Source organism: Ursus arctos, chromosome X, assembly GCF_023065955.2.
Source record: "Ursus arctos isolate Adak ecotype North America chromosome X, UrsArc2.0, whole genome shotgun sequence".
Classification (NCBI taxonomy): Eukaryota; Metazoa; Chordata; class Mammalia; order Carnivora; family Ursidae; genus Ursus; species Ursus arctos.
The window spans coordinates 51,723,196-51,749,598 of NC_079873.1; the positions used below are offsets into that span (position 1 = coordinate 51,723,196).

At 36.0% G+C, this 26,403-nt stretch overlaps 1 protein-coding gene across 1 annotated transcript in view; it reads left to right on the top strand.

Moving 5' to 3' along the window:
* The window catches only part of ZC3H12B (zinc finger CCCH-type containing 12B), a 76,547-nt gene that overhangs the window by 47,760 nt on the left and 2,384 nt on the right, over window positions 1–26,403 (top strand). Inside the window, exons 2-4 of the mRNA XM_026487603.1 lie at window positions 11,883–12,022; window positions 25,188–25,422; window positions 26,104–26,210. Coding sequence (XP_026343388.1) covers window positions 11,883–12,022; window positions 25,188–25,422; window positions 26,104–26,210 — 482 coding nt within the window. The remainder of the gene's footprint in view (window positions 1–11,882; window positions 12,023–25,187; window positions 25,423–26,103; window positions 26,211–26,403) is intronic.

The following is a 26,403-nucleotide window of genomic DNA, read 5'->3' on the forward strand; positions in this document are numbered from 1 at the left end:
CTTCAAAAGATGACTGGATTAAGAAGTTGTGGTCCATATATACAATGAAATATTATTCAGCTATCAAAAAGAACGATTTCTCAACATTTGCTACAACATGGACGGCACTGGAAGAGGTAATGCTAAGCAAAATAAGTCAAGCAGAGAAAGACAATTATAGTATGGTTTCTCTCATCTATGGAACATATGAACTAGGAAGATCGGTAGGAGAAGAAAGGGATAAAGAAAGGGGGTAATCAAAAGGGGGAATGAAGCATGAGAGACTATTGACTCTGAGAAACAAACTGTGGGCTACAGAGGGGAGGGGGGTGGGGGAATGGGATAGGCTGGTGATGGGTAGTAAGGAGGGCACGTATTGCATGGTGCACTGGGTGTTATACGCAAGTAATGAATTATCGAACTTTACATCAAAAACCAGGGATGTACTGTATGGTGACTAACATAATATAATAAAAAATATTTTAAAAAATGAATTTAAATAAAATTAAAAAAAAAAGAAGACTGTCTTTTCCCCATTGTATAGTCTTGCCTCCGTTTTCATGGACTAATTGACTATAGAAGTGTCAGGTTATTTCTGGGCTCTCTAGTCTGTTCATAGGTCTCTGTGTCTCATTTTGTGCCAGCACTATACTGTTTTGATTACTACAGCTTTGTAGTATATCTTCTTTTTAATTATTTATTTAAATTCAATTTAGTTAACATATAGTGTGTTGTTAGTTTCAGGGGTAGAATTTAGCAAATCATCAGCTGCATATAACACCCAGTAATAATTATATAACATGCCCTCCTTAATGCCCATCACCCAATTACCCCACCCCTCAACCCACAAACCATCCAGTAACCCTGTTTGTTTCCTATAGTTAAGAGTCTCTTATGGTTTGCCTCCTTCTTTGTTTTTACCTTATTTTATTTTTCCTTCCCTTATGTTCATCTGTTTTCTTAAAATTCCACATATGAGTAAAATCATACAAAACTTGTCTTTCTCTGATTGACTTATTTCACCTAGCATAATACCCTCTAGTTCCATCCACACCCTTGCAAATGGCAAAATTTCATTCTTTTTGATGGCTGTGTAATATTCCATGGTATATTTGTACCACATCTTCTTTATCCATTCATTCATTGAATGGACATCTGGGCTCTTTCCATATATTGGCTATTGTTACATTGCTGCTATGATCAGTGGGGTGCATGTGCCCCTTCGAATCACTAGGTTTGTATCCTTTGGATAAATACCAGTTTGTGCAATTGCTAGGTCATAAGATATCTCTATTTTTAACTTTTTCAGAAACCTCCATACTGATTTCCAGAATGTCTGCATTGGCTGAATTCCCACCAACAGAATGTCCCACTTTCTCTGCATCCTCACTAACATCCGTTGTTCCCTGAGGTATTAATTTTAGCCATTCTGACTGGTGCGAGTTGGTAATACCCTGAGATTTTGAATTGCATTCCCCTGATCCTAGTGATGTTGAGCATCTTTTCATATGTCTGCAGGCCATTTGTATGTCTTTGGAGAAATATCTATTCAAATCTTCTGTCCACTTCTTGACAGGATTTTTTTGTTTTGTTTTTTGGGTGTTGAGTTTGGTTAAGTTTTTTTATAGATTTTGGACACTAGCCCTTTACCTGATATGTCATTTGAGAATATCCTCCCATTCCATAGGCTGTCTTTTCATTTTGTTGATTGTTTCCTTCTCTGTACAAAACCTTTTAATCCTGATGAAGTACCAATTGTTCATTTTTGCTTTTGTTTCCTTTGACTCTGGAGATGTGCTAGCAAGAAGTTGCTGAGGCCAAATTTGAAGAGGTTGCTGCCTGTGTTCTCCTCTGGGATTTTGATGGATTCCTAGCTCACATTTAGGTCTTTTATCAATTTTGAGTTTATTTTTTGTGTATGGTGTTAGAAAGTGGTTTATTATTATTCTTCTGCATGTGGCTGTCCAATTTTCTTAACACCATTTGTGGGAGGGTCTGTCTCTTTTCCATTGGATATTCTTTCCTGCTTTGTCAAAGATTAATTGACCAAAGAGATGATGGTCCATTCTGGGTTCTCTATTCTGTTCCATTGATCTATGTGTCTATTTTTGTGCCAGTATGATACTGTCTTGATCACTACAGCTTTGTAATATAATTTCAAATCCAGCTTTGCTTTTCTTTATCAAGATTTATTTGGCTTTTTGGGGTCTTTTGTGGTTCTATAGAAATTTTAGGATTGTTTGTTCTAGCTCTGTGAAAAGCAATGGTGGTAGTTTGATAAGGATCATATTAAACTTGTAGATCACTTTTGGTAATATAGACCTTTTCACAATATTTGTTCTTCCAGTTCGTTAGCATGGAATGTTCTTTTTTCCATTTTTTGTATCCTGTTCAATTTCTTTCATAAGTGTTCTATAGTTTTCAGAGCACAGATCTTTTGCCTCTTTGGTCAGATTTATTCCTAGGTATCTTATCATTTTTGGTGCAACTATAAATGAGATCAATTCCTTGATTTCTCTTTCTGCTGCTTAATTGTTAGTGTATAGAAATGTGACAGACTTCTGTGTGTTGATTTTAAATCCTGCTACTTTGCTGAGTTCCTGAGTCCATGCTGAATTTTTTGCTGGAGTCTTTTGGGTTTTCTACATAGTGTATCATGTCATCTGTGAAGAGTGAAATTTTGACTTTTTCTTTGCCTATTTGGATGTCTTTTATTTCTTTCTGTTGTCTGATTGCTAAGGCTAGGACTTCCAGTACTATGCTGGTTAACAGGTGAGAGTAGAAATCCTTATCATGTTCCTGACCTTAGGGGAAAACTTTCTGTTTTTCCCTGTTGAGGGGTGATAGTCCCTGTGGGTCTTTCATATGTGAGTTTTATGATGTTGAGGTATGTTCCCTCTATCCCTACATTGTGGATGGTTTTTAATCAAGAAAGGATGCTTTATTTTGTCAAATGCTTCTTCTGCATCTATTGAGAGGATCATATGTTTATCCTCTCTTATATTAATGTGGTGTATTATATTGATTCTTTTGTAGATGTTAAACCACCATTGCAGCCCAGGAATAAATTCCACTTGGTCCTGGTGAATAATCCTTTGAATGGACTGTTGGGTCTCATTAGCTAGTAACTTGATGAGAATTTTTGCTTCCATGTTCATCAAGGATATTGGTCTATAATTCTCCTTTTTGGTGGGGTCTTCATCTGTTTTAGGGATCAAGGTAATCCTGGCCTCATAGAATGAATTTGGAAGTTTTCCATTTCTATTTTTTGGGACAATTTCAGAGGAATGGGTATTAATTCTTCCTTAAATGTTTGGTAGAATTCCCCTCAGAAACCATGTGGCCCTGGATTCTTGTTTGTCGGGAGAGTTTTGATTACTGCTTCAATTCCCTTGCTGGTTATGGGTCTGTTTAGGTTTTCTATTTCTTCTTGTTTCAGTTTTGGTAGTTTATAAGTTTCCAGGCATTCATCTATTTCTTCTAGATTGCTTAATTTGTTGGCATATAATTGCTCATAATATGTTCTTACAATTGTATGTGTTTCCTTGGTGTTGGTAGTGAGCTCTCTTCTTTCATCCATGATTTTATTAATGTGGGTCCTTTCTCTTTTCTTTTTGATAAGTCAGCTAGGGGGATATCGATCTTATTCTTTCAAAGAAGCAGCTCCTAGATTCATTGATCTGTTCTGTTTTTCGGATTTCTATATCATTGATTTATGCTCTAATCATTATTATTTCTCTTCTCCTGCTGGATTTACTCTCTATTTGTTCTTCTGTTTCCAGCTCCTTTAGGTGTAAGGTTAGGTTTTGTATTTGAGATTTTCTTGTTTCTTGAGAAGGTCTTGTATTGCTATATACTTCCCTCTTAGGACTGCCTTTGCTGCCTCCTAAAGGTTTTCAATTGTCATCTTTCCATTTTCATTTGTTTCTGTGATTTTTAAAAATTATTCTTTAATTTCATGGTTGACCCATTCATTCCTTAGTAGGATGATCTTTGACTTCCATGTATTTGTGTTTCTTCCAAATTTTCTCTTGTGATTGAATTCAAGTTTTAAAACACTGTGTTTTGAGAATATGCAGGGAATAATCCCAATCTTTTGGTACTGGTTGAGATGTGATTTGTGACCCAACATGTGATCTATTCTGTAGAATATTCCATGTGCGCTTGAGAAGAATGTGTATTCTGTTGCTTTAGGATGCAATGTTCTGAATATATCTATGAAGTCCATCTGGTCCAGTGTGTCATTCAAAGCCCTTGTGTCCTTACTGATCTTCAGCTTAGATGATCTATGAGTGGGGTGTTAAAGTTCCCTACTATTTTTCTGTTATTTTCAATGTGTTTCATTAATTTTGTTATTAATTGGTTTATATAATTAGCTGTTCCCAAGTTAGGGTTCTAAACATTTACTACTGTTAGACCTTCCTTTTGGCTAGACCCACTTATTATGATATATAGTGTCTTTCTTCATCTCTTATTACAATCTTTGGCTTAAAATCTAATTTGTCTGCTATAAGAATTGCCACTCCAGCTTTCTTTTGATGTCCATTAGCATGATAAATGCTTCTCCACACCCTCACTTTCAATATGGAGGTGACTTTGGCTCTAAAATGAGTCTCTTATAGGTAGTATATCAATGAGTCTTGTTTTTTTATCCAGTCTGATACCTTATGTCTTTTGATTGGACCAATTAGTCCATTTACATTCAGAGTGTCCTTCCCAGGGGGCCCAGCTCAGTGTAAGTGGCTCCAGATTGCTAAATATGTGGCTGTTTTGCTTCCTAAAAGATTTTAGTACCTATGTGGGGAATGAAAATGGTGATGCCCTGATCTCTAGCCCTGCCACTGAAAGTCGGCTCACTCTACTCTTCAGTGAGCCCTCACAGAAAAGCAGTCAATCACTCTTGTCTCCTTGGTTTCTGTCAGAACTCTGTGTTCACCCAGCCTGTGACCTAGTGTTTTTATCTCAGGCACAGGACCTGGTTTGAGTCTCAAAACTTTAGCAACTCCCTTGACGCACACCCGAGACACTCCTCCCAGGGTGGGGGAGCATATCACCACAGTTCTGCTTCTTGCTGTGCCCCTGCTCAGAGAGTGATCACTGGACCATGCAGCAGTTTGCAGTTTATGGCGACACTGAGCAGAAAGCTGGTGCCCGGGCTCACTATTTTTAGTCAGCTTCCCTGTTCCAACGCTTGGGAACTCTGCTGCACTCAGGCACTCCCATTCTTTATGCCCCAGGGATCCTGAGACCATGCTCTTCCACATGGGATTCAGCCCCACTTTGCCCCCTAAGCACCTGTCAGGATTACTTGCAGAAGTTCCAGTTTTGTGCTCTGCTGCTTATAACACTTTCTGGTTCCCTGCTTATGGAGGTTCCCTCCCCACCATGGTTTATCTTGTGATATATTGCCTCAGATTCACATCTCTGCACCTCCTACCTTACAAAAAGTGGTCGCTTTTCTATTTGTAGAATTGCAGCAATTCTTTTCTCAGATCTCTGTTTGATTTTGCAGGTGTTCAAAATGATTTGATAACTATCTAGCTGAATTCAAGGGACCAGACAAAATTAGGGACCCCTACTACTCCACTATCTTGACTCCTCACCTCAGTTGTGGGTTTCTTGTATATGGCATTTCTTATGTTGAAGTATTCTCTCTACACCACATTGCTGAGATTTTTTTTATCATGTGTGGATTGAGTTTTGTCTAATTTTTTTCTGTTTGCATTGAGATCATTATATGAGTTTTATCCCTTTTTGTTTATGTGGTGTATCACATCAATTGATTTGTTTCTTCAGAATAAATCCCACTTGATGATAGTTAGTGATCTTTTTAATGTATTATTGAATGTGGTTTGCTAACATCTTGGGGAGGTATTTTACAGCTATCTTCATCAGGGATATTAGCCTATAGTTTTCTGTTTTTGGTTTCTTTGTCTGATTTTGGTATCATGGTAATGCTGGCCTTGTAGAATGTATTTGGAAACTTTCCTTTCTCTTCTTTTTTTGGAATAGTTGGATAATAGGTATTAACTGGTTTTTGAATGTTTGATAAAATTCGCCTGTGAACTGATTTGGACCTGAACTTTCATTTTTTGGTAGCTGTTTATTATTATTATTATTATTATTATTATTATTAGTTATTATTATTACTGATTCAAATTTGTTACTAGTAATTGGTATGTTCAGATTTTCTCTTTCTTCCTGAATCAGTTTGGGAAGATTGTATTTTTCTAGGAATTTATCCTTTTTTCCTAAGTTGTTCAATTTGTTGACATACCATTTTTGTGGTATTCTCTTCTAATCCCTTTTATTCCTGTGGTGTCAGTTGTTACTTCTCTCTCATTTCTGATATCATTTATTTGGGTCCCTTTTTTCTTGAAGAGTCTGGCTAAGGGTTTATAATTTTGTTTATCTTTAAAAAAACACCTGTTGGATTCATTGAATTTTTTTAGTCTCTGTGTCATTTATTTTTGCTGTTATATATTATTATAATTATTATTATTATTATTATGTTAGTCACCATCAGTACATCATTAGCTATGATTCATTGTTTGCGTATAACACCTGGTGTGCCATGCAATATGTGCCCTCCTTAATACCCTTCACCAGGCTAGCCCATCCCGCCCCAAAACCCTCAGTTTGTTCTTCCTTCTACTCATCCTGGCTTTGCTTGTTCTTCTTTTTTCTAGTTCCTTTATATGTAGGGTTAGAATGAGTTTTTTGACTTGTTTGTTTCTTGAGGTAGACCTGTAGCACTATATATTTTGCTCTTAGAACTGTGTTCACTGTGTTCCAAAGATTTTGGATTATTGTGTTTAATTTTCATTTCTCTCCATGTATTTTTTTTCTTTAATTGTTTTGATGACCCATTGGTTGTTTAGTCTCCACATTTGTGTTTTTCTTCCAGTTTTTGTCTTGTGATTTATTTCTAATTTTATACTGTTATCAGAAAAGATGCATGGTATGATTGCGATTTTCTTAAATTTATTGAGGCTTGTATTGTGGCATAACATGATTTATTCTGGAGAATGTTCCATGTGCACTTGAAAAGAATGTGTATTCTGTTGTCTTTAAATGGACTGTTCTGTATATATCTATATATCTCTCTCTATATATCTATATATCTAAAGATAGATATAGATCTATATCTATATCTATCTATATCTATCTATCTATATCTATATCTATCTATCTATCTATATCTATATCTATATCTATATCTATCTATCTATATCTATATATATCTATTATGTCCTTCTTGTCTAATATGTCATTCAAAGACACTTTTCTTACTGCATTTCTGCTGGGTGATCTATCCATTGATGTAAGTGGGCTGTTGAAGTCCTCTACTGTTACTCTCTCTTTATTTCCATTAACATTTGCTTGATGTATTTAGGTGCTCCAGTGTTGGGTGTGTAGATATTTAAAATTGTTATATCCTTTTGTTGAACTGATCACTTTCTCATTATGTATTGCCTTTTTTGTTCTTTATTACAGTCTTTGTTTTAAAGTCTAGATCAGTGGATTTTTTTCAGCAGAAATTTTGCAGGCCTGATGGGAGTAACATAATATATTCTATGTGCTGAAAGGGAAAAAAAATCTACAGCCAAGAATACCCTATCCAGCAAGGCTATCATTCAGAACAGAAGAAGAAATAGAGTTTCTCAAACAAAAACTAAAGGAGTTCATGACCATTAAATCAGCTCTACAAGAAATATTAGAGGGGACACTTTGAATGGAAAGGAAGAACCATAACTGAGCATATGAAAAGCAGGCAACACAAAAGCAGTATAAATAACTATTTCTGTAAATATCGGCCAAAGGATTCAAAAAATAAAAGGTTGCAAAATGTGACACCATATACATAAAATGTGAGGGGAGAAGAGTAAAAATAAATAAAATAAAATAAAAATAAAGTCTGTTTTCTCTGATCTAAGTATTGGTATCCCAGCTTTTTTTTCTTTCTTTTTTTTTAAATAGATTTTATTTATTTATTGGACAGAGAAAGACAGTGAGAGAGGGAACACAAGCAGGGTTAGTGGGAAAGGGAGAAACAGGCTCCCCACTGAGCAGGGAGCCCAACTTGGGGCTCAATCCCAGGACCGTGGGACCATGACCTGAGCCAAAGGCAGATGCCCAACGACTGAGCCACCAAGGCGCCCACCCACAGGTTTTTTTTCTGCTTTCATCTGAATGGTAAATGTTTTCCATCCCTTCACTTCAGTCTGTATGTGTTTTTAGATCTGAGGTAAGCATCTTGTAGGCAGCATTTGGTTGGTCTTATTTTTTAATTTTTTTGAAAACTTATTTTACCACCCTATGTCTTTTTTTTTCCTTTTTAAATACAGAACTCTGGCTTTAATGACTTCAAAGAGCAGTAGCATCTGCAGACACATTCATGGACACTAGCTCACATATATACACACCACCTTGTATACTCAAAGAATGCACAGAAAATCTGTATTAGCATACAACCAATTTTGTAATACATGAAGAGAAAGGAACAAAATTTTCTCTTTAGCTAATATAGACAGAGATATAACAAATGCATGTAATGATTTCCAATATACTAAGTACTTACTAAATATATATTCTCCCTTTTCCCTACAGAAAAGTTTTAAAGAAAATATTCTTATCCCATTTTATAAGTGAGAAACTGAAACCAATAAATTTTTAATCACTTGCCCCAGTCAACCTATAGCTATTTTATTTATGAGTTGCAAGAACACAGTCTCATTTGATTATGGCCCACTAATTCCTCCTGGTCTCTTTCCTTTTTAAAACATATATAGCTTTAAAAGCTATTCATCCTATTCTCTCATGTTTTTCAGCCAGTTCTTCCCAGATCTACCTTAATATCTCTGCAAATATGCTAGTGAGTCTCAGGAAAATAGTAAATATTTATAAATATTTTAATAGAAAAATATTACATATAATGTCATGATGCCTCCTAAACAAAGCATAGATAGGAGAGGCAACTTTGCTAAGAATTGATGGCTGCTGCAACTAAGACTATACATAATAGGCTGTCAGCTAAAGGGTTGGACATTTTTCCATTACTTCCTCAAGTCTTTTAAAGTTTTTATTTAAATTCCAGTTAGTTAACATACAGTGTAATATTAGGTTCATGGGTAAAATTTAGTGATTCAACACTTATATACAATACCCTGTGCTCATCACAACTACACTCTTTAATTCCCATCACCTATTGAACCCATCCCCCTACTCACCTCTCATCTGATAACTATCAGTTTATTCTCTACAGTTAAGAGTACGTTTCTTGGTTGGCCTCTCTTTCTCTCCCTCCCACGTCCTTGCTTCTCTGTTTTCTATCTTAAATTCTTCATATGAATGAAATCATATGGTATTTGTCTTTTTCTAATTGACTTATTTCACTTAGCATAACACTCTTTAGCTCCAACCACATTGTTTCAAATGGCAAGGTTGCATTCTTTTTTAAAAGTTTTATTTATTTATTCATTAGAGAGAGAGAGCACGAGCAGGGGGAGGGGCAGAAGGAGGAGCAGACTCCCCAACGAGCAGGAAGCCCAATGTGAGACTTGAAACCAGGCTGCTGGGATCAGGACCTGAGCCAAAGGCAGATGCTTAACCAACTGACTCACCAGGCGCCCCAAGATTTCATTCTTTTTGATGACTAATATTCCATTGTGTATATATACTACATCTTCTTTACCCATTCATCAGTCCATGGACACTTGTGTTGTTTCCAGAATTTGGCAATTATAGATAATGCTGCTATAAACACTAGAGTGAATGTATCCTTTTGAATTAGTATTTTTGTATTCTTTGTGTAAATATCTAGTAGTGCAATTGCTGGGTTGTAGGGTAGTTCTATTTTTAACTTTTTGAGGAAATGCCATACTGTTTTCCAGAGTGGCTGCACCAGTTTGCATTCCCACCAAAAGTTCAGGAAAGTTCCCTTTTCTTCACATCATTGCCAACACCTGCTTTTTCTTGATTATTGATTTTAGCCATACTGACAAGTGTGAAGTGGTATCTGATTGTAGTTTCAATTTGCATTTACCTGATTGTCAGTGATGTTGAGCATCTTTTCAAGTGTCTGGTGGCAATCTGTAGGTGTTCTTTGGAAAAATGTCTAATGGTGTCTTCTGCCAATTATTTAATTGGATTACTCATTTTTGGGGTGTTGCGTTTTATATACTCTTTGTAAATTCTGGATACTAACCTTTTATCAGATATATGATTTACAATTATCTTCTCCCTTTCCATAGGTTGGCTTTTACTTTTGTTGATTTTTTCCTTTGTTGTGCAGAAGCTTTTATTTTGATGAAATCCCTATAGTTTATTTTGCCTGTGTTTTCCTTGCCTCAGGAGGCTTATCTAATAAAAAATTACTAGGAACATTGGGAAGTCCTGCAGTATATGTATTAATGGGGACTCTGACATTATGTATGAATTCACCCAAAGGGAACAATATAATTGGGGCTAATTTCTCTTGTAGTTGAGTACTAGTGAGAAAGTGAGAAGTTTAAAGAGAGAGACCTCATTATATTATCTTAATTAGCTTTCTAGCAAAATGGTCCTTCTTTTCTGAACAGTCTTGACAGGCAACATCCACTTTATTGTACTAGAATTGGTACATGTAATGTATGACAATTTGTTTTACCATCCAAGCTGTTTAATAACTGTAATTTAGTGTGATTTATATTTATGTTAGAAAACCAAACTACAAGCTAAAAGATCAGAATTTTCACAGGCAAACTAGGTACAAATTTAGTACACTATTTGTGAGTTTTTTAAGATGATGGCAATAAATATATCTTTTCCCAATTCATCTGTTAATTTTCCCTCTTCAAATTTTCAATCACATTTTTGTTTGACTTTTTAAGTTTTTACAATGTTTATGTCTACAAATAATTATGATAAAATGTCTTCTCTTTTTTTACATCATGTTTTAATTATAAAGCAATACTTAATTTTTTGAAGAAATTTTAGAATAAAGAAAATAAATCATTTATAATCCTCTCACATAGAATAGTTCTTTTTATTAATATTTTGGTGTATCTATTTCCTAGTATTTTTTTCTAAATTTATATATAGACTTCCTTCTACCAAATTGGGATTACATTATATATAGTCTGTATTCTTATTTTCCCTTTAGCATTATATTGTGAGCATTCCCAACATTTTAAAATTTTCAAGAATGTGATTTTTATTGGTACATTATATTTAATTAAATGTGATAATTAATTTTAGTCAGCATTTATGTGTATCTCTTTTGCTGCCAATATCATTTTTAACCTTAATATATGTGCTTAAAACTTATCTCCAACTAATCCTCCATATAAACTATGTAAACTTCTGACACTTCTTCTTTTCTCATCTGTTGTGAATATCTGAATATTCTAAAATAAAGTGGTAGTAGATGTAGAGAGAGAAGAGAGGAAATTGAAGTAGTGTAGGAAATAGCCACCAGGGTTGCTATAAGTTGGGAGTTGTTATTAACCATCTGTGGCCTTGAAGAAAGGTGTAATAATAATTGCAATATTTATAATGATTGATTAAAAAAGAACTTGATTTGTTGTTTTTAAAAATACAGTTTTAGGCACCTGGGTGGCTCAGTTAAGCAGCTGCTTTCAGCTCAGGTCATGATCCCAGGGTCCTGGGATCAAGCCCCGCATCGAGCTCCCTGCTCAGCAGGAAGCCTGCTTCTCCCTCTCCTGCTCCCCCTGCTTGTGCTCTCTCTCTCTCTTTCTGTCAAATAAATAAATAAAATCTTAAAAAATAAAATACGTTTTTGGCATCATCAAGAAATAAAATGTCTATTGTTGATATCTTGGTACTAAGAAAAAGCCTGTTCAGAGAATTTCTTTGTTACCTATTGTTGATCCTTTATCCTTTCATTATCTATCTTCCTAAAGCCATGGGAATAAAGAAGAGTTTTCCTGCAGAGGAATACAACTTGCTGTGGATTGGTTTCTAGACAAAGGCCATAAAGATATTACTGTATTTGTGCCTGCATGGAGAAAGGAGCAATCCCGCCCTGATGCACCAATTACAGGTACTATTTCAAATAAGACATTTCTTCTCATCCAGAGGAAAAGCTAGCACAATAGTTTAGGGAGAGGTTGATGGTCCCAACTTAGATAATTATTTTTCTAAGTTTATTAAGTATACTTAAAACGTCTTGTATTAAGTACATTTTTAAACATACTTTTCCTGATCCAAATAAAACCATTATTGTGTTGTGGCATATGGTGGTTAAATTGAGACAACTTCAATTCAGCAAGGAATAAAGCAAATGGTTGGGGAAAAAAGGAGTGCTTTCTATTTGACCATAGACTTCAGACTAAAGGGGGATGAACCTGGTTATGAGTGTGATTGAGTTTTCCAAAAGACTAAAGAAACCATCATGGAAAATAATCACATTCTGTACCAGAGAAGTGGTTGTGAGATCTGCAAATTATAGGGTAAAATATATAGAGAGAAAAGTCCCATTGCACTTAGAGCCAATTTATCCATGAGGCACAACAGGCCCCGTGGCCAGGGCCATGATACCTTTAGGGTCCTACAAAGATGTTTTAATTTGAGGCACAGGCAAGATGACAAAGTAGGAGGACCCCAAGCTCACCCTGTCCCATGTTTGCCACTGGATATCATTCACATCCATGTCAATAAAGAAGAGTTATATGAAGACTGACAGAACAAACTCCATAACTAAATGTAGAGAAGAAGCCACATCATAGAGGGTAGGAAGGGCAGAAATGGTTGTTTAGTCTGGAGCAGCCTGCTCCAGGGAGGGAGTTATGGTTGCAGAAAGGGGAAAACACCAGGGAGCCCACACACGGAAAACAAATCCCCATAATGTCTGGCTTTGAATATCAGAGGGGCTGAATTCTGTGAGTTTGTATAACCAGCAGGACTTAGAGCCTGAAGCTTTAAAAGTCCATTGACTCAGCCAGTGATGGGTGAGCTGAGAGGGCAAGTGATAGCTGGGTTTCCACCCAAGGAGAGTCAACATAGAAGCCACATCTTGCAAAACAGGAGGGAGATCTGTTTATACTGATTTTGGAGCATGTTGGGGGACTTCTCTGGGAACAAAGGAACTGACAGTCACCATTTTCATTCCCCACCCCCCAGCATAAATAGAACCACCTGCAGGAGGCAGTACTGCAAAGACACTTGTTACCTAACCCCCTAGTAGTGTGCCCTGCCCAGGAGTTCTCCAGAGGACTTGCCTATCCCAAATCTGCTGGCCTTGGCCCTAGGCTTAGTGCAAATTTTGTTAATGCCACAAGTGCCCCACCAAGCCAGCCATGTGCACATACATCTTGTGTCCCAACCACCACACTCAGTACCCAATCTCTGCACACACAGATGCCACACACCTTTGGCCACTGCCACGGTTGTGTGCTGCAACCCTGGCTTTCATCACACTTTGAGGAATTGGCCTAGGACTAGCAGCTAAGTACAAATTTTGCTAATGTCGCATGTGTCCTTCCCACATGCCACCAGCCACCTCCACTTTCAGCCTCTGATTGCACAGCCAACAGGTGCTCCTTGCCTCCACCTCAGCCACATGCCTAGCCCCCAGCCACTGCCACTAACATGCACTGTGCCTGTGGCCACGAATGCACTTTGGGAGATCGAACCTAGAACTAGTGACTCACTGAAAATTTTGCTAACACTGTCGCCTACCCCTGAACCCTTCTAGAGTCACATTCCCTCATGGCAGGCCTACCTGGTTCTCACTAACACCACAAGAGGAAGTACAGCCCACAACAGGCAGAGAATCAGTGCAGAAGCCTAGACTGAAAGGGGAAGCTACTCAAACACAATAGCCAGATGCAAGAAACACACATAGGAAAATCCCATGTAGTGCCAGGTTCTGGTGAATAAGGGATACTGCACTGCAGGGCACTACTTTATAAAGCTACTACTTTCAGGAACAGAGAGCATAGCTGAGTTTTCTAACACAGAGAGGTAGATAAAATGAGGAGACAGACAAATTTGTCCCAAACGAAAGAACAGGAGAAAATCATAGCAGAATGAAGCAAGACAGAAATAAGTAATATGCCTGATAGAGAATTTAAAGTAAGATCATAAAAATGTGCACTGGACTTGACACTACAGTGGACAGCATCAGTGAGATCCTTAACACAGAGATTTTTAAAAAAGGAACCAATCAGAGATGAAGAACTCAATAAATGAAATAAAATGCAATATTTGGAATAAACAGTAGAATACAAGAAGCAGAGGAATGTATTAGTGATCTGGAGTTTAGAGTAATGAAAAACAATCAAGCTGAACATATAAGAGACAAATAAATACTGCATAATGAGAGTAGATTAAGAAAACTCAGTGACTCCATCAGGCACAGTAACATTTGCATTTTAGGGGTCCCAGAAGGAGAAGAGAGAAAAATGTGGGCAGAAAATTTATTTAAAGAAATAATAGCTGAAAACACCCTTAATCTGAGAAAGGAAACATATCCAGATGTAGGAGGCAGAGAGAAACCTGATCAAAATCAAAAGCAGATCCACACCAAAACATATTGTAATTAGAATGGCAAAATGTAGTGATAAAGAAAAAAATTTTAAAGCAGCAAGACAAAAGAGACAGTTATATATAAGAGAATCCCCATAAGGCTATCAGTGGATTTTTCAGCAGAATCTTTGCAAGCCAGAAGAGAGTGGCATGATATATTCAAATTGCTGAATAGAAAACATCAGAAGCCAAGAATACTCCACCCAGTGAAACTGTCATTCAGAATAGAAGGAGAGAGAGTTTCCCAGACAAATAAAAATTAAAGGAGTTCATGACCACTAAACCATCCTTGCGAGAAATATTAAAAGGAACACTTTGAGTGCAAAGGAAAGACCAAGGTAACAATATGAAAGTAGGAAAAACAAAATAAGTAAAAAATAATTATTTCTATAAAAAATCAGTCAAGGAACTCACAAAATAAATTATGACAACATACACCTAAAATGTTGGGAGGACAGGAGTAAAGAATGGGTTCAAACTTAAATGACCATCAACTTAATATAGACTGCTATATACAGAAGATATTACATATAAATGTAATGGTAACCACAAATCAAAAACCACTAATAGATATGCAAAGAATAAAGAGAAAAAAATCAAACGTATCATTAAAGAAAACAAATAATGACAGAGAACAAGAGAAGAAAGGATCAGAGAAAAACATCAGAAACAACCACAAAACACAAAACAAAATGGCAATAAATACATATCTATCAATAATTACTTTGAATGTAAACGGAATAAATGCTCCAATTGAAAGGCTGTCAGAATGGATAAAAAAACCCCAACAAGATCCATCTATATGCTACTTGCTTGAAACTCATTTTAGACCTAAAGACACCTGAATATTGAAAGTGAGGGTTTGGAGAAACATCCATCATGCAAATGGATGTCAAAAAAAAAGCTGGAGTAGCAATACTTATATCAGACAAAATAGATTTTAAAACAGAGACAGTAAAAAGACAAAAAAAGACACTATATGATAATAAAGGGGCAATCAAACAGGAAGACATAACAATTGTAAAAATTTAAGTACCCAACATGGGAGAACCTAAATACATAAAATAGTTAATAATAAACACGAACTAATCAAGAGTAATACAATAAGAGTGGGGGACTTTAATACCCCACTTATATCAACAGGAAGATCAACAAATAAGAAAATCAACTAGGAAACAGTGGCTTTGATGACACATTGGGCCAGGTGGATTTAACATATATAGTTAGAATATTGCATCCTAAAACAGCAGAACACACATTCTTTTCAGGTGCAAATGAAACATTTTCCAGAATAGATCACATATTAGGCCACAAAACAGGTCTCAACAATTCAAAAATATCAAAATCATACCATGCATCTATTCTCACCACAACGCTATGAAACTAGAAATCAACCAAAAGAAAGAAAAAAATCTAAAAAGAACACAAATACATGGAGGTTAAATAATACGCTATTAACAATGAATAGATTAAGCATGAAGTCGTAAAAGAAATCCACAAATACATGGAAACAAATGAAAATGAAAGCACGATGGTCCAAAATCTGTGGAATGCAGCAAAAGCAGCTCTAAAAGGGAAGTTTATAGCAATACAGGCATACCTCAAGAAACCAGAAAAATCTCAAATGACAAAACAAGTAATAAAATGGCAATAATGCATAACTATTAATAATTACTTTGAATGTAAACATACTAAATGTCCCAATCAAAAGATATAGTGTCAGAATGGATTAAAAAAAAAAAACAAGACCCATCTATATGCTGTCTACATGAGATTCATTTTATTTTATTATTTTTTATTTTATTTATTTTTTAAATATTTTTTATTATATTATGTTAGTCACCATACAGTACATCCCTGGGTTTTTTTCTTTTTATTATATTTTTAAATTTTTTTTTATTATATTATGTTAGTCACCATACAGTACATCACTGGTTTCTGATGCAAAGTTCAATGATTCATTAGTTGCGTATAACACCCAGTGCACCATGCAATATGTGCCCTCCTTACTACCCATCACCAGTCTATCCCATTCCCCCACCCCCCCTCCCCTCTGAAGCCCTCAGTTTGTTTCTCAGAGTCCATAGTCTTTTATGCTTCATTCCTCCTTCTGATTACCCCCCTTTCTTTATCCCTTTCTTCTCCTACCAATTTTCCTAGTTCTTATGTTCCATACATGAGAGAAACCATATGATAATTGTCTTTCTCTGCTTGACTTATTTTGCTTAGCATTATCTCCTCCAGTGCCATCCATGTTGCAGCAAATGTTGAGAAATCGTTCTTTTTGATAGCTGAATAATATTCCATTGTATATATGGACCACAACTTCTTAATCCAGTCATCTGTTGAAGGGCATCTCAGCTCCTTCCATGATTTAGCTATTGTGGACAATGCTGCTATGAACATTGGGCTGCATATGGCCCTTCTCTTCACTACGTCTGTATCTTTGGGGTAAATACCCAGTAGTGCAATGGCTGGATCATAGGGTAGCTCAAGTTTTAACTTTCTAAGGGACCTCCACGCTGTTTTCCAGAGTGGCTGTACCAACTTGCATTCCCACCAACAATATAGGAGGGATCCCCTTTCTCCACATCCTCTCCAACAATTGTTGTTTCTTGCCTGGTCAATTTTTGCCATTCTTTTTTTTTTTTTTTTTTTTGAGTGGTGATGAAACTTTTATTTATTTATTTATTTTGGATGGAAAGCATATGATTTTATTTATTTTATTTTATTTATTTTTTAATGATTTTTTATTATATTATGTTAGTCACCATACAGTACATCCCCGGTTTCCGATGTAAGGCTCGATGATTCATTAGTTGTGTAATTTTTGCCATTCTAACTGGCATAAGGTAGTATCTTAGTGTGGTATTGATTTGAATTTCCCTGATGGCTAATGATTTTGAACATTTTTTCAGTGTCTGTTAGCCATTTGTATGTCTTCATCGGAAAATTGTCTGTTCATATCTTCTGCCCATTTTATGATTTGTTTATTTGCTTCTTGCGTATTGAATTTGAGAAGTTCTTTGTAGATCTTGGATACCAGTCTTTTATCTGTAGTGTCATTTACAAATATATTCTCCCATTCCGTGGGCTGCCTCTTAGTTTTTTTGACTGTTGCCTTGGCTGTACAGAAGCTTTTTATCTTGATGAAGTCCCACAAGTTCATTTTCTCTTTTGTTTTTCTTGCCTTTGGAGGTGTGTCATGAAAAAGGTTGCTTTGGCTGATGTCGTAGAGGTTGCTGCCTATGTTCTCCTCTAGGATTTTGATGGATTCCTGTCTCACATCGAGGTCTTTCATCCATGTAGAGTTTATCTTTGTGTATGGTGTGAGAGAGTGGTCAAGCTTCATTCTTTTGCATGTACCTGTCCAATTTTGCCATCACCATTTATTGAAGAGACTGTCTTTTTTCCACTGGATGGTTTTTCCTGCTTTGTCAAAAATTAGTTGCCCAAAGAGCCGAGGTTCCATTTCTGGATTCTCTATTCTGTTCCATTGGTCTATGTGTCTGTTTTTGTGCCAGTACCATGCTGTCTTTGTGATCACAGCTTTGTAGTATGGCTTGAAATCCGGCATTGTGATGCCCCCAGCTTTGTTTTAAACCTAAAGACACTGGTATATTGAAAGTAAAGGGGTGGAGAAACATTTAGCATGCAAATAGATGTCAAAAGAAAGCCAGAGTAGCAAAACTTACATCAGAAACACTAAAGTTCAAAACAAAGACTGTAAAAGGAGACAAAGAGGGCAAAATATATCATAAAGGGAACAAACCAACAAGAAGATCTAATTAATGTAAATATTTGTGCCACTAACATGGGAGCACCAAATACATAATCAATTACTAACAAACAAAAAGGAACTAATTGATAATAACACAATAATAGCAGGGACTTTAACACCCCACTTATATCAATGGACAGATCATTTAAACAGAAAATCAACAAGGAAACAATGGCCTTGAATGACACACTGGACCAGAGAGACTTTACAGATATATTCAGAACATTCCATCTTACAACAGCACACTACATATTTTTTTTCAAGTGTACATGGAACATTCTACAGAATAGATCATATTAGGTCAAAACCAGGCCTCAACAAATACAAAAAGAGTGGATTCATACCATGCACCTTTTCTTACCACAGTTCTATGAAACTAGAAGTCAACCACAAGAAAAAAATCTGGAAAGACCATAAATATATGGAAGTTAAGCAACATGCTACTGAACAATGAAAGGATCAACCAGGAAATCAAACAGGCAATTAAAAATGGAAATAAATAAAAATGAAAACACAATGTTACAAAACTTTTGGGATGCAACAAAAGCAGTCCTAAGAGGGAAGTATATAGCAATATAGGCCTACCTCAAGAAGCAAAGAAACATCCCAAATAAACAACCTAACCTTACACCTAAAGGAGCTAGAAAAAGGACAGAAATGAAGCCTAAATCCAGCAGAAGGTAGGAAGCAATAAATATTAAAGCAGAAATAAATTATATAGAAAAATTTAAAAAATAACAATGGAATAGAACAATGAAACCAGGAGCTGGTTCTTTGAAAATATTAAAATTGATAAACCTATAGCCAGAATTATCAAAAAGGAAAGAGAAAGGACCCAAATAAATAAAATCACAAATGAGAGAGCAGAAATAACAACCAACACCACAGAAATGTGAACGATTATAAAAGAATATTATAAAAACTATATGACAACAAATTGGACAATCTGGAAGAAATAGACGAATTCCTACCAACATATAAACTGCCAAAACTAAAACAGTAAGAATTACAAAACTTGAACAGACCAATAAACAACAAAGAAATTGAATCAGTAATCAGAAAACTCCCAACAAACAAAAGTCCAGGCCCAGATGGTTTCACAGGGGAATTCTAACAAACTTGTAAAAACCACTTTCTGAATACCTACTCTTTTGAAACTATTCAAAAAACTAGAAAATGAACAAAAACTTCCAAATTCATTCTATGAGGCCAGCATTACCCTGATATCAAAACCAGATAAAGACTCCACTAAAAAATAAAGAGAACTACAGGCCAATATCCCTGATGAACATGGATGCAAACATTCTCAATAAAAAAGTAGCAAACTGGATGCAACAATACAATAAAAGAATCATTCACCAAGATCAAGTGGGATTTATTCTTGGGTTGCAAGAGTGGTTCAATATTTGCAAATCAATAAATATGACACAACCACACTAAGAAAAGAAAGGATAAGGACCATATGATCATTTCAATAGATGTGGAAAAAGCATTTGAAAAGCACAACATCCATTCTTGATAACAACCCTCAACAAAGTAGACTTAGAGGGAAATACCTCAACATAATAAAGGCCATCTATGAAAAACCAACAGCTAGTATCATCCTCCATGGGGATGGATGGTCAGAAACAAGACAGGGATGTCCATTCTCATCACTGTTATTTAACATAGTATTAGAAGTCCTAGCCTCAGCTATCAGACAACAAGAAGAAATAAAAGGATTCCAAATAGGCAAAAAAGAAGTACAACTTTCACTATTCACAGATGACACAGTCCCCTATATAGAAAACCAGAAAAACTCCACCAAAAAACTGATAGAACTGATAAATGAATTCAGTAAAGTTGCAGGATACAAAATCAATGTTCAGGAATCTGTTGCATTTCTATACACCAATAATGAAGCAGCAGAAAGAGAAATTAAAGAATCAATCCCATTTACAATTGCACCCAAAACAGTAAGATACCTAGGTAAATGACCTATATTCTGAAAAGTACAAAACACTGATGAAAGAAATTGAACATGACACAAAGAAATGGCAAAAACATTCCATGCTCATGGGTTGGAAGAACAAATATTGTTCAAATGCTTATACTATTCAAAGCACATTTAATGCAATCCCTATCAAAATACCACCAGTGTTTTTCACAGACCTAGAAAAAACAATCTTCAAATTTGTATGGAACCACAAAAGACCCTGAGGAGACAAAGCAATCTTGAAAAAGAAAAGCAAAGCTGGAGTCATCACAATTCCAGACATCAAGTTATATCACAAAGCTATAGTAATCAAAACAGTATGGGGTGGCACAAAAAAAGACACATAGACCGTTGGAACAGAATAGAAAACCCAGAAAGAAGCCCTCAACTGTATGGTCAATTAACCTTTGACAAAGCAGGAAAGAATATCCGATGGGAAAGAAAAAAACAAAAAGACAGTCTCTTCAACAAATGATGTTGAGAAAATTGGACAGCAACATATAAAAGAATGAAACTGGACCACTTTCTTGTACCATACACAATAGCAGATTCAAAATGGACAAAAGGCCTAAATGTGAGGCAGGAAACCATTAAAATACTAGCGGAGAGCACAGGCAGCAATCTCTTGATATTGGCCATAGCAACTTCTTACTAAATATGTCCCCACGAGGCAAGGGAAACAAAAGCAAAAATGAGCTATTGGAACTTCATCAAAATATAAAACATTTATACAGTAAAGGGAACTTCAACAAAACTAAAATGCAACCTAAGGAATGGGGGAAGATATTTGCACATGACATATCTGATAATAGGTTAGTATCCAAAATCTATAAAGAATTTATAAAACTCAACACCACAAAAAACAAATAATCCAATGAAAAAAAATGGGCAGAAGACATTAATAGACATATTTTTCTCCAAAGAAGACATACATATGGCCAACAGACACATGAAAAGATGCTCAACATCACTTATCATCAGGAAAATACGAATCAAAACTACAATGAGATACCACCTCACACCTGTCAGAATGGCTAAAATCAACAACACAAGAAGCAACACTGCTGGCAATGATGTTTATGGGGAGGAACTCTGCTGCAGCATTGGAGGAAATGCAAACTGGTGCAGCCACTCTAGAAAACAGTATGGAGGTTTCTCAAAAAGCTAAAAATTGAACTACCCTAAGATCCAGCAATTGTACTAGTAGGTATTTACCAAAATAATACAAAAATACTAATTTGAAGGGATACATGCACCCTGATGTTTATAGCAGCATTACCTAGAATAGCCAAATTATGGAAAAAGCCCAAATGCTCATTGAATGATGAATGGATAAAAAGATGTGGTGTGTGTGTGTGTGTGTGTGTGTGTGTGTGTGTAATGGAATATTGCTCAGTTGTAAAAAATAATGATATCTTACCATTTGCAATGACGTGGATGGAGCTGGCGAGTATTATGTTAAGAAAAATAAAGCAGAGAAAGTCAAATACCATATGATTTCACTCATATGTGGAATTTAAGAAACAGAATAAAGGAGCATAGGGAAAAGAAGAGAGAGAGGCAAACCAAGAAATAGACTCTTCTATAAAGAACAAACTGATGGTTACCAGAGGGGAGGTGGTTGGGGGAATGGATTAAATAATTGATGGAGATTAAGGAGTGCAGTTTTTGTGATTTCACCATGTGTTGTATGTAAGTATTGAATTACTATATTGTACACCCAAAACTAATATTACACTGTATGTAACTGGAATTTAAATAAAAACTTTTAAAAAGGGGGAAAAAGAACCATATGATCATTCCAATAGATGCAGAAAAAGTATTTGGCAAAGTACAACACCAATTCATTATAAAAACCCTCAACCAAGTAGGTTTAGAGGGAACATATCTCAAATTAATAAAGGCCATTTATGAAAAACTCACAGCTAAGATGATTCTCAACGGGAAAAAACTGAGAACTTTCCCCCTAAGGTCAGGAACAAGACATGTATGCCCACTCTCACCACTATTATTCAACATAGTACCAGAAGCTATAGCCACAGTAATCAGACAATAAAAAGAAATAAGAGGCATCCAAATCAGTAAGGAAGAAGTAGATTTTCACTATTTGCAGATGACACGATACTCTATATAGAAATCCCGAAAACCTCCAAAAAAACTGCTAGACTGATAAGTGAATTCAGTAATGTTGCAGGATACAAAATCAGTGTACAGAAATCTATTGCATTCCTATACACCAATAATGAAAAAGCAGAAAGAGAAATTAAGAATCCCATTTACACTTGCATTAAAAACAATAAGATACCTAGGAATAAACCTAACCAGAGATAAAAGTCTGTACTCTGAAAAGTATAGAACACTTATGAAAGAACTTGAGGAAGACACAAAGAAATGGAAAACCATTCCATACTCATGGATTGGAAGAAAAAATATTTTTAGGATGTCTATGCTACTCAAAGCAATCTACACATTTAATGCGATCCTTATCAAAATTCAAATAGTATTTTTCAGAGAGCTAGACCAAACAATCTTAAAATTTGTATAGAACCACAAAATACCCTGAAAATCAAAGCAATCTTGAAAAATGAAAACAAAGCTGAAGGCATCACAATTCTGGACTTCAAGTTATATTATAAAGCTGTAGTGAACAAAACAATATGGTACTGACACAAAAATGACACATAGATCAATGAAACAGGATAGAAAGCCCAGAAATAAACTCACAATTATATATGGTCAATTACTTTTCAATAAAGCAGGAAAGAATATCCAATGGGAAAAAAAAAGCCAGTCTCTTCAATAAATTGTGCTGGGAAAATTGGACAACCACATGCAGAAGAATAAACTGGACTTCTTACACCATACAAAAAATGAATTCAAAATGGATGAAAGACCTAAACGTGAGACAGGAATCCATCAGAATTCTAGAGGAGAACGCAAGCAGAAACCTCTTTGACTTATACAACTCAACACCCAAAAAAACCCAATAATCCAATTAAAAAATGCAGGAGAAACGAACAAACATTTCTCCAAAGAAGACATACAGAAGGCCAACAGACCCATGAGAGATGCTCAACATCACTCATCCTCAGGGAAATGCAAATCAAAACTACAATGAGATATCACTTCACACCTGTCAAAATGACTAAAATAAAAAACACAAGAAACAAGTGTTGGCATGGATGTGGAGAAAAAGGAACTCTCTTGCACTATTGGTAGGAATGCAAACTTGTGCAGCCACTGTAGAAAACAGTACGAAAGTTCCTCAAAAAGTTAAAAATAGAACTACCCTATGATCCATTAATCATGCTACTGGGTATTCCCCCCCATACAAAAACAATGCCATACCATACCATACAATACAAAAACACTAATTCAAAGAAATACATGCACCTGTACGTTTATAACAACATTATTTACAAAAGCCAGGATATGGAAACAGCCCTAGTGTCCATAGATTGATGAATGGATAAAGAAAATGTGGTGTACATATATACAATGGAATATTATTCAGCCATAAGAAAGAATGAAATCTAGTACATCTGAAAGTGATGTAACACTGAAATTAAAATAAAAACTTAAAAATATATATTTATACAAAAAAATGAAATCTTGCCATTTGTAATGACATGAATGGAGGTAGACAGTATAATGCCAAGTGATAAAATTCAGCCAGAGAAAGACAAATGTCATATAGTTTCACTCTTATGTGGAATTTAAGAAACAAAAGAAACCAGCAAAGGAAAAAAAGAAAGACAAACCAAAAATCACTCATATCTATAGAGAACACGTTGATGGTTACCAGAAGGGAGTTCGGTGGTGTGGATGGGTGAATAGGTGATGGGGAATAAGGAGTGCACTTGTCTTGATGAGCACTGGGTGATGCATGGAATTGTTGAATCACTGTATTTTACACCTGAAACTAATATAGCCTGTAGTATGTTAACTATGCTGGAATTAAAATGTAACAAAAGATGTTGTAATTTTATTTTCTTTTAACATTGAAGGGAAAATCGAATATAACAACAATTAATTTATAATAATGTGTCTAACTAGATTATTTTTATAGCAAAGCAGTTGTAAAGTATAATTTTTAATATTTCTTTATAAAAGAAGGGGCCCACAAAGGCAAACATCCTAAGGTCCACAAAAGTCATGATGGGGCCCTAATGTCAGTAGGATTACTACGTTCACTTACAAACTATGTGAAGCTAGCTTTTTATAGCATTTGAGAACATATAGACTCTAGTCCTTTGAATCTCTGCTGTTTGCATGATGTGCCAAATAAGAAGGTCAGAATGGCGGTCAGAGCTGTGTTGTGGAGCTGTCTGCAAGTTTCTGAACAGGGTCCCAACCTCATCTGAGAGTGGATCCTGGCCCTGCTCAAGCCCAGCTTATATGCTTTCTTTCCTCAGCAATTAAGAGGCCAAAAGGTAAGGGGGTCAGTACTTAACATGCTACAGCTTTGTTTCCCCCTGAGTTGTGGCCTTCCTTCAGGCAGAAGGCAAAAATATAAGTCCCACAGAGTGATACTTTACCCTCCTCCTGACAGACATATCCTCAGCATACTGCTCTGTTTTCTTCAGCAGCCAAAATCTGCTGCTTCCTCCAAAGGGCAAAGCAGTCATCAAGAATGCTAGGATATCAATGTTATTTCTCACTCTTCATGGTAGTTTTTGAAACTTAGATGTCATTGAATCCAGTTCCTTCACTTTACGGAAAACTGAAGTCTGAAGGAGAAGATGACTTGCTTAAGGTCACAATCCAAACTGGTGCCATGGCCAGGGAATAGAAGCCACTTTCTCTCTAAGGGCAAATAACATATTCATCCAGTACCAACTTTTGTACTTGTAATATGAGGATAATGCTGGTAATTTCCAAAGATGGTTTCTACTGTGTGGCATATAATCTATATTTTGACAGATCAAGATATCCTACGTAAACTGGAGAAAGAAAAGATTCTTGTCTTCACACCATCCCGAAGGGTCCAGGGCAGGAGAGTTGTCTGTTATGATGACCGGTTCATAGTCAAATTGGCTTTCGATTCCGACGGCATCATTGTATCTAATGATAACTACCGAGACCTTCAAGTTGAAAAGCCAGAATGGAAGAAGTTTATAGAGGAGCGGTTGCTGATGTATTCTTTTGTGAATGACAAGTACGTTGCTTTCAGTAGGCTCTGAATAGCCTAAATCCAAGTTTCACTAGGAATAGATTATTTCATTTCAATAAACATTTACTGAACACTTACTGTACACTGTGCATTATGCTGATTGCCATAGGATAAGAGGTTGAATAAGAAACAGGACTCACCCTTAAAAGAGGCTCAAAGTGTAGTGGAGAAGAGAGAGAAAGAGAACCACAATGTGTTGTGATAAGCAGTATGGTTAGAATTCTTAAAATTGCCTTGTCTATATGAAATGATAGGAAAAAGCCTCAAACAGGAGATGACATTTGAGATGAAGTTTACAGACAGAAGAAAGGGGACTACTGGGCATTGCAGGTAAAGAGAACATCATGAATAAAGCTATGAAGATGTAAAAGTGGGTTTCCTGTTGGGAAGCCAGCAGGCATATCAGTATGGTTGAAACATATAGTCCACAGAAGAATGATACACTGGAAAAATCATCTTTTGTGTGTGTGTGTGTGTGTGTGTGTGTGTGTGTGTGTGTGTGGTCAAGTGAGAATGGAGGGAAGAACTGCTGGCTTAGCTTGAAGTGGAAAGGACAATTAGAAGGCTATGACAATAGCATAGGCAAGGGGTAATGAAGGTCTGAACTCCCGAAGGGGGAGTGGGGATAGAAAGGAAGATGTTTACCTCTTGCTTGTTTGCTTTCAGATTTATGCCTCCAGATGATCCTTTAGGACGCCATGGCCCAAATCTTGAAAATTTCTTGAGAAAGAGACCTGTTGTTCCGGAGCATAAGAAGCAACCATGCCCTTATGGTGAGTACCTATGTGCAGAACTGAGTTCTATACTAAGGGAAACATAAGGACTATAGGAATGCTTATTTCTGAAAGGTTTCCCTTTCAAATGGAAAATCCTAACTTGTCCACTTCCTGGGAGTTAATTAAAGTCTGTGCCTTTATGTATTCCCAGTTAGGCATTTAAAAAAACATTCTAGAAACTGCATGAGGA